At 38.9% G+C, this 13,674-nt stretch overlaps 1 protein-coding gene across 3 annotated transcripts in view; it reads left to right on the forward strand.

The window, feature by feature from the left end:
• Positions 1-13,674, forward strand: part of GOLGA4 (golgin A4) — a 72,021-nt gene that overhangs the window by 560 nt on the left and 57,787 nt on the right. For 2 of the 3 annotated variants that reach the window (XM_005429304.3, XM_031063877.1), the window contains exon 2: positions 12,408-12,506. The exons of the other annotated variant lie outside the window; for it this stretch is intronic. In XM_005429304.3, the coding sequence (XP_005429361.1) occupies positions 12,420-12,506 (87 nt within the window). In that variant the 5' untranslated portion in view covers positions 12,408-12,419. The remainder of the gene's footprint in view (positions 1-12,407; positions 12,507-13,674) is intronic. 3 annotated transcript variants of the gene reach the window in all.

Consider the following 13,674-nt stretch of genomic DNA (forward strand, 5'->3'; position numbering starts at 1 on the left):
AAAATAAACTAAACTGAGTCTAAATTATCAGTCATAAAATATAATTAAAATCATTATCAGGATGATGGGTAACCTTGACTTGCATAATAAAGCAAACAAAGAAGATAATCTGCACTTACCTTGTTTCATATTAAGTACTATGGCTCTTTTGAAGCAACTTGATTAAAAAAAAAGGCAATAAATACAAATAAACAAAATATTTCCCTGACTTAGTGAGCATGGACATAGGCTGGTAGCATAAAGCAGGATGCTTCTGTGATTCTGTGAACTTTTTCAGAGGAAATGTTTTGTCTTTGTCAGAGAATTCAGTTGCTTTGTTTTGCCATGAAAAAATGATGCATTTTATTGCAGTGGAACAATCCACTTCAATTTTTTAACACCATTTTTTCTTTAGGAGATAATCAGCTATACCTGAAATTTGCAATGGATTTCATTATGAATGCTATCAGTGATTCCAGCTTGGCAGTTTGCTTCCTGCAATAGTAGAAATTGAAGGGAAAGTACTTCATGATTTTGTTTTGTATTTTGGTATTTTCTAATAAATGCTTATTTTTTCTACTGTGATATGTATGTATGTGTGTGTGTGTGTGTGTGTGTTTGTGTATGTATGTATGTATGTATATACATCTGTAATGAATTCCCTCTCTCCTTGGAAAAAGATTTTCTGTTAACTGGTGCTCCAGAATGTTAGCAAGCGGCATCACCCGGGATAAATTACTAAGTTTTTCAGTAAGGAGAGTTTCTGTTCTTAATACAGGGTATAGAAGTAGCATATTGCCATATGAGAACTACTACTGTGGCCTAGAAGGAGTGAGTTGGTACTGAGAGTTGATTCCCCTGTTCGTTTTTTTTGTTTGTTTTTTTTAATTGTGTAACCTGCAAAAGAACTGATTTGGCCAAGGTTTTCTTCATGATTTCTATTGAGACCTACATTTACTTCATTACATAAGTGTTGTCCCCAGCAAACTCCATTTTCAGAGTGCTGTTCCGGAGAAACAAGAGAAGCAAAGGATTCTCTATAGCACATACCAAGTTACGTTGGAAGAACATTAATCTCTAAATAGACTGGTTAGACTGGAATGACCAGAGAGGCAGAAGAAGAAGTAAGATTAAGAGTAGAAACAGAAGTACTAAAGTACCGTAGATTTGCAGTTATCCTTGGTCTTAGGGGAGCTGCCATAGCAGTTTTACTTGTGAAACACATCCTTTAATTAGAAATTCAAGAAGTAGTGAAGTCCAAGGGGATGAAAACCTCTTTTTTTTTTTTGTTGGTTTTACATCAAACAGAATATTTTACAAAAATTAAGTTTAAATGATTAAAACAAGAAACCTAATTTCTCCAAAAATTTCTCATAAATGTTAGCAATATGATTAAAAGTAAATAATCTTTGAAATCTGTTGGATTAAATTTTCATAAAATTCAGTTCAGCAGCAGTATACAATGCTTAAATAAGTTGCAGATATTGCATATTGTCACTGAAAATACATGCCCTGATTATATGATTGCATTAAGTCTTTTGGAGGGTATTTTTTTGCGGTGTTCTCATTTGACCAGTTTTGTGTGCAGGTGTCAATGGCAGTGGCATTACAGTGAGCTGTTGGGCTACATTTAATACACTGAAAATATTTGGTTGAGTAGTATTGTATGCTAAAACGTTTTTGCAGTACATGAATAATTGCTATCCCTTTTAGTACTGAAAGCTAAGCAAAATTAGTCTTTCATAATTTTTTGTATGTTTTGTGTCCTCTGTGAGCTATGTTTTAGTACGTCTTTAAATAGATCAGGATTTTGTATTTTTACTTCCATAGTATTAAAATTGCAAGTATCACAAATGAAATCTTTGGTTTATTCTCAGAATATTTTTATAACAAAAATAATTTCAGAATTAGTTACAGTTGTAAATGACATCATTAGTCTGATCAAATAATTATAATAAAACATACGTACCAACATTTTTGCTTTATACTCTACAATGAGAAGATTTTAAAAATACTTTAATATTTCAAGATTCCAAGATGCTATCAGTTTAAAATGAACCTACAACTTGTATGCTTCATTTATGTAATACCAGGTAAGTTTCTTTTTCATGCCAGCTTTCCTCTTCAGCTTGTATTTTATTTGATATATGAATCTCCAGTAGCAGTGTTACGGAAAACCTCAAAATTTTTTAATATACAGGAAAAGGCAGAGGTCTGACTAGTTCTGTATTATCTTACTGCAAGTAGCTTGTAAAACATGATCACGTTGTGAGGTAAAACTACTTCCACAGAACTTCATTGACATTTTGCATACCCAGTGCTTTTTGATTTGTTATGCTGCTATTTGAAACAGGCCTAGACTATTAAAATATGCTTATTTAGTGAGTTCCTTCTTTTCTATGGAAAAATAGTGTTCAGTTTTCAAACTGTTACCACATTGACTTTTGAACAGAGTTTGAGGTGAAATACATAAATTGTATTCATTACAGCTCCTGTAAGTTAAAAATGTTCTTTTTGTTCTACAACATTATACTTGTTTACAAGTATACAAGGCCCAACTGCAGAAGATAACAAAGCTAGTGCTAGTTTGCTATCAGCTGAGAGCAAGCAGCTGATGGATTGCTGTGGGTGACCTACCAGTCATGCATCCAAATGTCACTGATATCCTAATGAGTGTTATGGAAGTGACAGCAGAGCACAATATATGTAGCACTTAGACCTAAAGATACTTAGCCAAGGTACTTTTTGGTCTCACTTTAATGGTATATAATGGCTGTTTTATTAAATTAGTTGAAATGTTTCTTTAACATTGGCTATTAATAAAGCATGACAAGTAAAGCTGAAATAAGGGACCTTCAGTACCTTTGTTATTCCTGTGTCTTTTCTGTATTCATATACTTTATTTGAAGTACTTCTAAATAGGTGTAGCCATGCAAAGATGGTAATGGTTCAGATTATCTGTGTTTTTTTTCCTTTCTGATATTTAGGACTAATTTTTGGAGGCTGCATAAGCTAGTTTGAATCTAAACTACTTGTATTTTACAACTCCTGATACGTACAGGATGCTTAGATGCTTAGGTGGTTCATCAAAATGAGAAGCAAACCAGAAAAGACCTATTTGATTTCTGTACTACAGCTTTCTGAAAGTGCAGTTTAGCTCTCCTAGATCCTGGGACTTTATTGCAGAAAGAAACTCTTGAAGTTTTAGCTCCTCAGTTTTTCCTATTCCCTTAGGACAAATAACCAAATTTATTTATATATTTTTAAGTAAGAGTTGAAAGAAAACCTTTAGCTGATAGTTGACATCTTCTAGCTTCTTGATGTAGATGAGGAAGTGGTGGCTTTTCACTTAGACAAGTTTGTAGTCTCATCCTCTTTCTTCTGTCTTGCTGTGCTGGTATATAACATAACAAAACTGCTCATGTACAGTTAATAGAAGCTTTTAAGTGTTAATATACTACAAATACACATATGCCGTGATGCACTTTGCTAACAAGTTGTATGAATTTTCAGATTTGCTTGATAACAGGCTAATACAAAATTTAGAACTACCGATTCTCTTCTTTTTCTGAAAGGGAATAATCATTACCTTTGGCAATCAAACATACTACATGCATGTAACGTGTAATATTCACCTACTGCCATCTCCAGAGCAATGAGACTTGGGCCAAACTCTGATCCCTGTTGAATTTTCGGGTTTCTTTCACAGCTTATTAAGGAAGCTGTTTGATCTTGGAATTGCATGTTCTTTGGCCTTTGCACCCCACTCACCAGAATCCTTGTGAAAGAAGCTTTGAGCATGGTAATTCTTCAGAGGAACGAGGAATAATAATAATAAGAAGAAGAACACAGTAATTTTTAGAGTTCAGAAAGTCCTTAAAGATCATGTAAGGCTGCTTCATTTAGGCCAAACTAGAGGGCTACAAAAACTGTTCAGAATGTTGAAAATTCAAAGGTTATTTAAACAATAACTGTATGTGTCCTTTGGTAGGACACTGAAGGTAACGTCATCTGGCGTTTGGCTTCATCAATCATTTTACCTCATTTGCAGCTTTCTATCCAAGATAGAAACATTTGTTACTCAATAGGATTTTACTTGCAGAAAACCAGAATAAGCCTTAAATATTGTGACAGAAGATCAGTAATGTCACAGTTTGCTAAGGAACCATTCCTCTTTGGCTGCCCATGAGCCACTATGGCAGTCACACTCGCACCACCCTAGGCTTTTGCTGCTGGGACTGAAGCCCCTTCACCGCAAGCAGCTCCAGTGAGCTGATGGGTGCCCCACCTGACTCCCCACACACTCATACTGAGACAAGTTTCATGACGCTCACATGTCAGACAAGTTTCCCTCACTGCCTTGATCCAGGGTTTCCCATAGCAGAGTCCTAGACTCTGCTTCCTTTAAGAATTGTTATCATGGTGCAGCAATATAATGGCAGATGGAGTTGGGTGTCTCCTTTAGGGACCCTGAACAAAGGAATGCTTGGCTTTCATTCTGTGTGCCTGTTTCAATGGTGATATTTGATCTGGGGTCTTCTCACTGTTCATTGGGTTCTACAGAGTCTCTGGGTAGCTGGACACAGTCCAGCCGGCATGGCAAGGCTATGCCTTTTTGTTGGGCAAAGGGCTCATCTGGGCGTTTCAGCCGTTTCTCCCCACCCAGGGCACAATCTGTAGTTTGCAGTGCCATTGTATACTGAGCTACTTGTACTATTTGTAGTCCTCAACAGCCTTCAGTTTATAAATTTGGTGCCTGAGATTAAGGTCAGTATGGGCTAGGGAGATTATTTACCCTGGAATATCACAGAATTGGTAGGATTGGAAGGAACCCCTGGAGATTGTAGCATTGGAGTCTCTGGGTGGGCAAGGATAGGTTAGATCCAGTCTACAAGGGGACTCAGCCAATGTCGTTCAGCTCTAAATGCAAATGTATCATGGGCCAGAGAGCTGGATGGTGCTAAGACCTCAACGAATCACATGTGTAACTGGAGCTCCTATAAAAAGAGCTGCGGGAATAAACTCAAGGCTGTTCATCACAAGAACTTTGGAGTGTGTGTCATCCCTGTCTCTGACCCACTCCGCCCCCCATCTCCCAATGTTACAGGAGATCATGTAGTCAAACCCTGTTCCAAGGCAGGGTCACCTAGAGCAGGTTAGACAGGAAATGAATGTGTCCAGGTAGGTTTTGAATGTTTTCAGAGAGGGACATTCTATGACCTCCCTGGGAAGCCTGTTTAGTGTTGTGCTTCCCTGAGTGTAAAGAAGTTCTTCCTCATGTTGAGGTGGTTTAGTGGTTTAGTTTATGGCCATTACTCCTTGTCCTGTCACTGGGCACCACTGAAAAGAGTCTGGCACCATCCTCTTGACAACCTTCTTTTGATTAGATGTATTGATTAGATCTCTTCTCTGACTTCTCTTTTTAGACTAAACAGGCTCAGCTCCTGCAGTCTTTCCATGTGAGAAAGATGTTCCAGACCCCTAATTATCTTTGTGGCCCTCTGCTGGAACCTCTCCAGTAGCTCCTTATCTTTCTTGTACTGAGGAGTCCAGAACTCCACACAGCACTCTAGATGTTGTCTTATTAGAGCTGAGTAGAGGAGAGAATCACCTCCCTCAACCTGCTGGGCACAGTCTTCTGATGTACCCCAGCGTACCACGGGCTCTCCTAGCTGCAAGGGCACTGCTGACTCATGGTAAACTTGCAGCTGCTCCAAGACTCTGAGGTCCTCTCTGCAGAGCTGCTCACTTTAGCCCCTAAGTTGTACTGATACTTGGGGTTATTCTTTTCCAGGTGCAGTCCCCTTGTTGAACTTCATTAGGTTTCTTTGTGCCCAATTCTCCAGCTTATCAAGGTCCTGCTAAATGGCAGCACAGCCTTTAGGTGCATTAGCCACTCCCCCCAGAGTATATTTGAAACGAAGTGTTGGAAGATGTTAGTAGGATTTCTATAGGAAGCTTCAAGTGTGATATGATGGCATTCTTAGGATTAGAAAAGGTTAAAGAATTATCTACATCTTTGCATCTTCTGTTTACGGTATGCTTCATCTCAGTTGATTCTAGCTTATCTAGTTTATTGATTGCTCTACCAGCCTACTGCTGATATGCTGCTAGTGATACATTAGACAATATAGCACCAAATGTATTTAATGTTTCTGAAGCTAGTAAGATAATTCAGAGTGGGTTTTAGGACAAATCCTGAAGCACAAGGATCCTGTGTGGTAATACTGTTTAATGTTGGCTGACTAGCAGGTTGCTTCTTGCCTGTTTGCAGGCAGAGGTGAATAATTTTTTTGTGATTTTTAATAACCCTTTCCGTAACATCCCCACCCCAGAGTTAACTAGGCAGTTAGTTCTTAAAGTTGTACTGAATAGTTGGTTGAAAAAAAAGAAAAATGCTGATAAGAACACATGTATATATTGGAAAGCATTAAGTAATGTAATTACAGGACTCACTAGAGGGCTCTGCCCATAATTTAACTAAATATGTACCAGGTTATGAGCTGTCAGAGTGTTGTGGTGTGACATTGGCCAGACGCCAGACACTTGGAAAAGCCATTCGCTCACTCACTCACTCACTCACTCACTCACTCACTCACTCACTCACTCACTCTTGTTACAGTTGGGCAGAGAAGAGGCAAAGGAAATTAATGGAGGGTTCATGAGTTGAGATAAGAATTGGGGGAAAACACTCTGAGGGCAAAATAGGTTCCAATTTAAAGGTGTAAGGTAAATTTGTTATTAACAGAGTCAGAGAAGGATAACGAGAACTAAAATGAGCCTTCTAAATACTTTTCTTCCCACCCCAGCCACTCCCTCGTTCTCTCTGACAGTGTAGAGAGACAGGGTTTTGGTTAGTTCATCACCCGAGATCTTCTTCTATTCGCTCAGGGAGGGAAGTCTTTTCTCTGCTATGCCGTGGGGTCCCTCCCATGGGAGATGGCTCTCCATGAACTCCTCCAGCCTGGCTCCAATCTTAAAAGCAGCAGTCCTGCCAAAACTGCTGCAACATGAGTCCCTCCCATGGGCAAACAATCTTTCTGAAATTGCTGTGGTGTGGGTCGCTCATCTGCAGGGTGCAGTCCTTCGAGGATAGGCTGTTCTAGTTTGGAAGTTCCACATGGTAGAAGCTTGTAGCCATTTCTCACAGAAGCCATTTCTGTGGCCCTCCCTCACTACCAAAAAACCAGACCATGCCATGTGGGGTCCTCTAGCTTGTCAGAGTGACCCCGAGAAATGTTAGAAAGTCTCTTTTCCCAGCTGGTGCTTGAAGAAGGAGTCAGAGCTCTTTATTTCTCGGTCTCAACGTTGTTGATTATATCTTATCTATAAAATTCTTTCTCCTGTCCTGCCGAGGTCCGCTCAGCAAGACAGTCAGAGGCATTCTGCCTGCCCCTGGGGCATTGTTATGTCTTTATACTAAAAACTACGTATACAATGTTTACAATTACTTTCCAGTACCTATCACCTATGTTAGACAATGAGTTTCTACTCTAAACCAATCTAAAAGTGCCAACATCACAGCAGATGATGGAGGCCAAGAAGAAGAAGAAGTAGAAAGGCAGGACACGCCCAGATCCCTCCATCTTGCCCCCCTGAATCCCATTCTAAAAACCTCAAAATCTACTTTTTCACCTTGTGAGAAATTCACTATCATTCTACTTAATTTGTCATGGCTTGCAGATCTTCATCTAAGGTCAGTAACTTGTTCCACGGGTCATAATCAAAACCACAGGCATTTTTGGGCTCTATGCCAGGGTCTCTGAGACCCCTAGCAGGGGTCTTGGCTGGTCAGGACAGCCAGAGAGATGTCCTGGGTCCTGACAATGCCAAATCAACACACAGAGTAACAAAAATACTGTAAGCAAGTCCTTAAATATTTTCATTGTTGGTCACCTAACATTGGAGAGTGGAGGATGAACTCACTAATGGACAAATGCAGCCAGATCCATATGTATTAAAGAAATACCACTTTTGGACCATGACTGTATATTCTGTCTTTGGTAGCTATTTGAAGTGTGAAACACTTGTCTTGGCTACTGAAGAGGAAATATTTTGAAATTTCATCTTGGTAGAGGGCTCACTGTTCTGCCTCACTTTTGTTGTGCCTTCTTTACTTGTAAGCTTGGCTCACAGAATCACAGAATTAAGGTTAGAAAGGACCTTTGAGATCATCAAGTCCAACCTATGACCTAACATCGCCTTATCAACTAGACATGGCACTTAAGTGCCCCATCCAGTCTTTTCTTAAGCACCTCCAGGGATGGTGACTTCACCACCTCCCTGGGTAGCCGATTCCAGTGCCCAGTCACTCTTTCTGTGAAGAACTTCTTCCTAATATCCTCCTAAACGTCCTAAACCTAAACATTCTCTGATGCAGCTTAAGACTCTCAGTTGTTTCCTGGGAGAAGAGACCGACCCCCACTTGGCTACAACTTCCTTTGAGGCAGTTGTAGAGAGTGAAAAGACTGACTCTCCTTTCCTCAAGGCTAAACAACTCCTCAGCCATTCCTCATGGGACTTGTATTCCAGACCCTTCGCCAGCCTTGTTGCCCTTCTCTGGACATGCTCCAGCATCTCAACATCCTTCCTAAATTATGGGGCCCAGACCTGAACACAGTACTCAAGGTATGGCCTCACCAGTGCCAAATCCAGGGGAAGAATCACTTCCCCGGTCCTGCTGGCCACACTATTACTGGTACAGGGCAGGATGCCATTGGCCTTCTTGGCCATGTGGGCACACTGCTGGATCACGTTCAGTCTGCCATCAGTCAGTACTCCCAGGTCCCTTTCTGCCTGGCCTCTGTCCAGTCTTTCTGTCCTCAGCCTGTAGTGCTGCAGGGAGTTGCTGTGGCCAAAGTGCAGGACCTGACGCTTGTCTTGTTAAACCTCATATCGTTGAATTTGTCCCACCAATTCAGCCTGTTCAGGTTGCTCTGCAGAGCTCTCCTACCCTCCAGCAGATTGAGATTCACACCCAACTTGGTGTCATGTGCTGATCTGCTAATGGTAGACTCTATCCCTTCATCCAGATCATCAGTAAAGATATTAAGCTGGTCTGGGCCCAGCACAGATCCCTGGGGGATGTCACTAGTAATGGGCCACTAATTGGATGCAACACCACCATCACTCTCTGGGCCTGGCCATCCAGCCAGTTCCAGAGATGCATCCAGCAAAGTGTGCACCTCTTCAAACCATAGGCTGCCAGCTTTTCCCGGATTTTCCCATGGGAGACAGTGTCGAAGGCTTTGCTCAGTCCAGGTAGACAACATCAACAGCCTTCCCTGCATCCACAAGGTGGGTCACCTGCTCATAAAAGGAGGTCAGGTTGGTTAGGTAGGGCCTGCCCATCCTAAATCCATGCTGGCTGGTTCTGATCCCTTGGCCACCTTGTAGGTGCTGTGTGATCGCACTCAAGATGACCTGTTCATAACCTTGCTGGGCACCGAGGTCAGACTGATAGGCTTGTAGTTTCCTGGATCCTCCTTTTGGTGCTTCTGATAAAGGGCATTAGATTGACCAGATTCCAGTCATCTCGGACCTCCCCAGTTAGCCAGGACTGATGATAAGTGAGAGAGAATGGCTTAGGGAGCTCTTCTTCCACCTCACTCACCACTCTATCCCGTCACTGTGGGATCCCATCTGGTCCCACAGGCTTGTGAGCATTTTAAGTGGCTCAGCAGGTCACTAACTGCTTCTTTCTGGATTGCAAGGGGGCTATTTATTCTCTGTCTGTCTGATAGTTCAGGAGGCCAGTTGATCTGAGGACAACCTATTTGTTAAAAACTGAGGAAAAGAGGCCTCCTTGTCTTCTGTGCTTGCCTTTACTCAAGCAAGAAAGGGCAAAGCTGAGATGATTTAGAAATGTTCTTGCATCATGATCAGCATCAGTGATACTGAGCAGAATTTTTAATTGCATTCTACTGTTTGTGTAAGCTTTTAGTTATGATGGAAACACTGGAGTTGTATGTCTGCAAATTCAAGCAGTACTGCATCAATTTCCTTTTTCGCAAATTCATAACTGCTATATGGATTGGCATGTTTTAGGCATTGAATAGTTCAGATCTTACTGTGTTAAAACAGGGTTGCATATCCCTATCAGTTTTCCAGGTAGTTTAAATGAATTTTAAAAATGAACTTTTGCCATTGCTTACAGTTCTGTCATCAAACCTGTATGTTTTGGGTTTTATAATTAATATTTTGTGAAAGAATGAATTTGTAAATTTGTGAGTTTATGTCTGAGCCTTCTGAACCTGGCTACACTCACATGGTCATCAACTTCCAGGGATCGCTGAAAATCTAACAATTCATAGACACTGAACAAGCTGACAGACCATCTTTTTTGAGGAGGATGAACTTGTTAGAGATGAAATAGGAATCCTTTCTAATGCAAACTTTGGTGTACTAAATAATGCAATTAGGATTAAGCAAAGTAATGCTATGGTGAAATGTTGCAACTTAATATTTTGAGCACTAGCAGGCTATTACTGTGAAGAGATAATTTAAATTGTCTGTGGTTCCTGAAGTTCTTGATAGTCATGTTGTTAAAAGTGATTTAATTAAGCTGAAGATAATATATGTTACATGTTGATAATGTTCATAATCATTTGGTTAATAATATTTGCCTAATCCATTTATTAGTGCTTTGCAAACTGTCTTTCATTTTCTTAACTGGTCCTCTCCAAACATGCAAAGTAATTTTTATCTTTAAAAATTCGATAATTTTATTTGTGAATTTGCATGCTTCTAATTCATGAGGCCATCAGGCTTGCTTGTAGTATTGCTGCTGTATGTTTGTACACTTTTGTATACATAGTATATGCCTTTTCTTTTATTGGCATATGCCCTTTCAAGAGGAGCAAGAATTTATGCGGGCATCAACAGTTGATGAAGATTTTCTGGAACCATTATCACTTGTCAATTTTGTCAATTTCCTTATTTTTCTCTTGTCTGAAAGCTCAGAGGAGGAAAAAAATGTAGGTGGGTTTTACACACCTGTGTATATATATATATATATATACATATACACATACATACATACAGATACACATATACAAATATATGTACATACACACATATTTATATATATATAAATGTAAGCATGAGGAGCTTTTGCACAGCTTACTCTTAAGAATTATACTTCTGACAGGCTGAGAGAGGAGGACAGCAAACTCAGTGTGTTGTTGCTACCACAGTGAATGCATAGGGTGTGTTGAGGCTCTGGGGGAATGAAGATTGAGAACATGAGGAATGCGACCAATTTTTTATTAGCAGCTCATCTTTGCAGTAACTTAAAAGTGAGAAATTTCAGCTTTGTTGGCAAATAGTTATTGGCAAATCTGAGGCTATTTATTGTATATGGCTCTCACAGAATATTTACCATTTCTTACATTTTGTGAACATAAATTCAAAGTCATGAAGGGTTTGGTGAACACAAATTCAAAGTCATGTAGCTTTTCAGATCTTACCTGTGAAAATATTTCTCTCTCTCGAATTTATGTAATTGATCTGCTACAGCACTGGAATAAATGTAATTGTCACCAAAAAAAAGTAATTTAAACTCCTAACTTATATTAGTATTTATTCCTAAAAGTACTGTTTGGTAACTTGATAGAGGGGTTTGTCTCATTATTTCAGAACAATTTTGTTTTATTTAGTTTGGTTTAGTCAGCAGTCAGTACAATTCTGAAATCTCAAGCTGTAAGGAAATCGAACCTTGAACCTAGGTATGTGAGTATAATCATGAGAGGAATATTTTTGTCTCTCAGTTACAGCATCCTAAATGCATTACATGACATTAAATGTATATATCCAATTTGAATTCAAATTCCAGTCTCTTGGCTTCATGTTTTCACCTCTAGGAATTTATATCTTTTAGATACTGACTTGATAAAATGGTTATATTCAATAGTCTGCTAGTAGTTTAAAAAAATTGTAAGGAATTTTTAAAAATATAAACGGCATTCTAATGTATAAAAGCATCAGATGATAAATAGTCAAAAGCAAGCATTTTAGATTATATATAACTGAAATACTGATAGAATTTTTAGAATAGTGGGTTGTTAATGAATAACTGAGAGCAAATAGGGCTCAGTGATATATGAAGACAACTCATCCACAGAAGTTAAAAAAAATTACAATAGCGATGCCTGAAACATAATTTTTTTATCCTGGACTAAACTAGGATCTTTTAAATAGTATCCTTCTTTTGTTCTAAAGAAGTTTTGATCAAAACTGTATTTTGGCTGTTCTGAAATGATCTAGTGCATATTTTCTAGTTACATACTCTTTATCGATATCTGCTGTTTCATAAACTGCTGTATTGTTTTGTTATGTATTTAATAGCATGGGAAAATAGAGTAAAATTTTGCGATGTTCTTAATTGCTTGATTTATTTTCATTTTCCTCCTTTTTGCATTGAATAACAGCTGTTAGCTGGGATGATAGCAGAACCTGCTTTTCTCTCTGAGTATACTATCTTTGCTTTGGATCCCACCAAACAACCTAAGCCACAGAGTGATGGTGTGGTGAGTCCTCCCCACCCCTCTTAGTGATGCCTTTAGCAGGTGGAGGAGAGTAATGTACTACTTGCTTATGGCTTGTTCTCACAAAGACCTCTGTCTTAACTATCTTGTTGCTAACCCTGCACTAAATTTCACAGAGGTAGTAGGTGATAGCTCCTGGCTGGTGTGCTGGTATGATATGAATTTATTGTAACATAAAAAAATTAACATATTTCTTCTTATACAGGCAACAATACAAAAATTTAAATAACTTGCACAAGTTTGTATGTGTGTTGCATAGAAATTTCCTCTTTATATTTATGTATGTCTGTATGTATTTCAAGATGAATGGATAGAATTAACATTGGGATCGGTTATGTGTAAAACTTACATGCTGTTTGCTGCTTACAGTGAAATATAGCATGTCATTTACTTGTAATGGTAGCAGGAAATAATTATTTCACATAGACACATAAATTAATCTACATCTAGTTGATAGCCTGACAGTTATTATTGTGAGGATGAATAGTCTTTTTTTTAATAGTTAGATTTTACTTTAAATATAAGTTTCTATGCTTCCTGGAAATGTTGTCTTCACTATATATAAGTAGAGAAGCTCAGTGAGAGGTGGCAAGCAGTGAAGAAAAGGAAGCAGGCATAGGGAGGAAGTCAGACTTCTGCTTTCTGATATAGGCACATAGAAGCTGTATTCTTATTGGCACAGGACAGGAAAGGCATTTTTCACATACTTTAGAGGCATGGCATTCCTAAGTCCGTAAGTGATTTAAAGCACAGTAATTTTTAGCATCCCAGCTCATCGTTATACTTCATGATTACTTTGTCAGTACTCTTTTCCTGTTCATGGTTTAAATTGACCAGTCACTGAAAGCTGTAACAGGATCAAAATTTAATAACCAGGACATAGCACTACACACTTGTTGGACTTGTCTCTCTCTCAAGCTAAACAAGATTGGACAGAAACAGTGATTAAAATGGTGGTCCCAGGAAAGTGTATTTTGGCCATATTCCACATCCAGCAATCATTCCTTAAAGATTCACTGCAAATTTAAGTAAGCTTTGTAGCTTTTTTCACTATTCAACAGAATTATCGCCAAAAAAAAATTAATTTCACATAACTGTTTGTGTGAGTGCTCCAATGTTGTCTTTATATGACCTTTTAGTATGTACTTTA

The sequence above is a fragment of the Geospiza fortis genome, unplaced genomic scaffold (genome assembly GCF_000277835.1).
Source record: "Geospiza fortis unplaced genomic scaffold, GeoFor_1.0 scaffold197, whole genome shotgun sequence".
Taxonomy (NCBI): Eukaryota; Metazoa; Chordata; class Aves; order Passeriformes; family Thraupidae; genus Geospiza; species Geospiza fortis.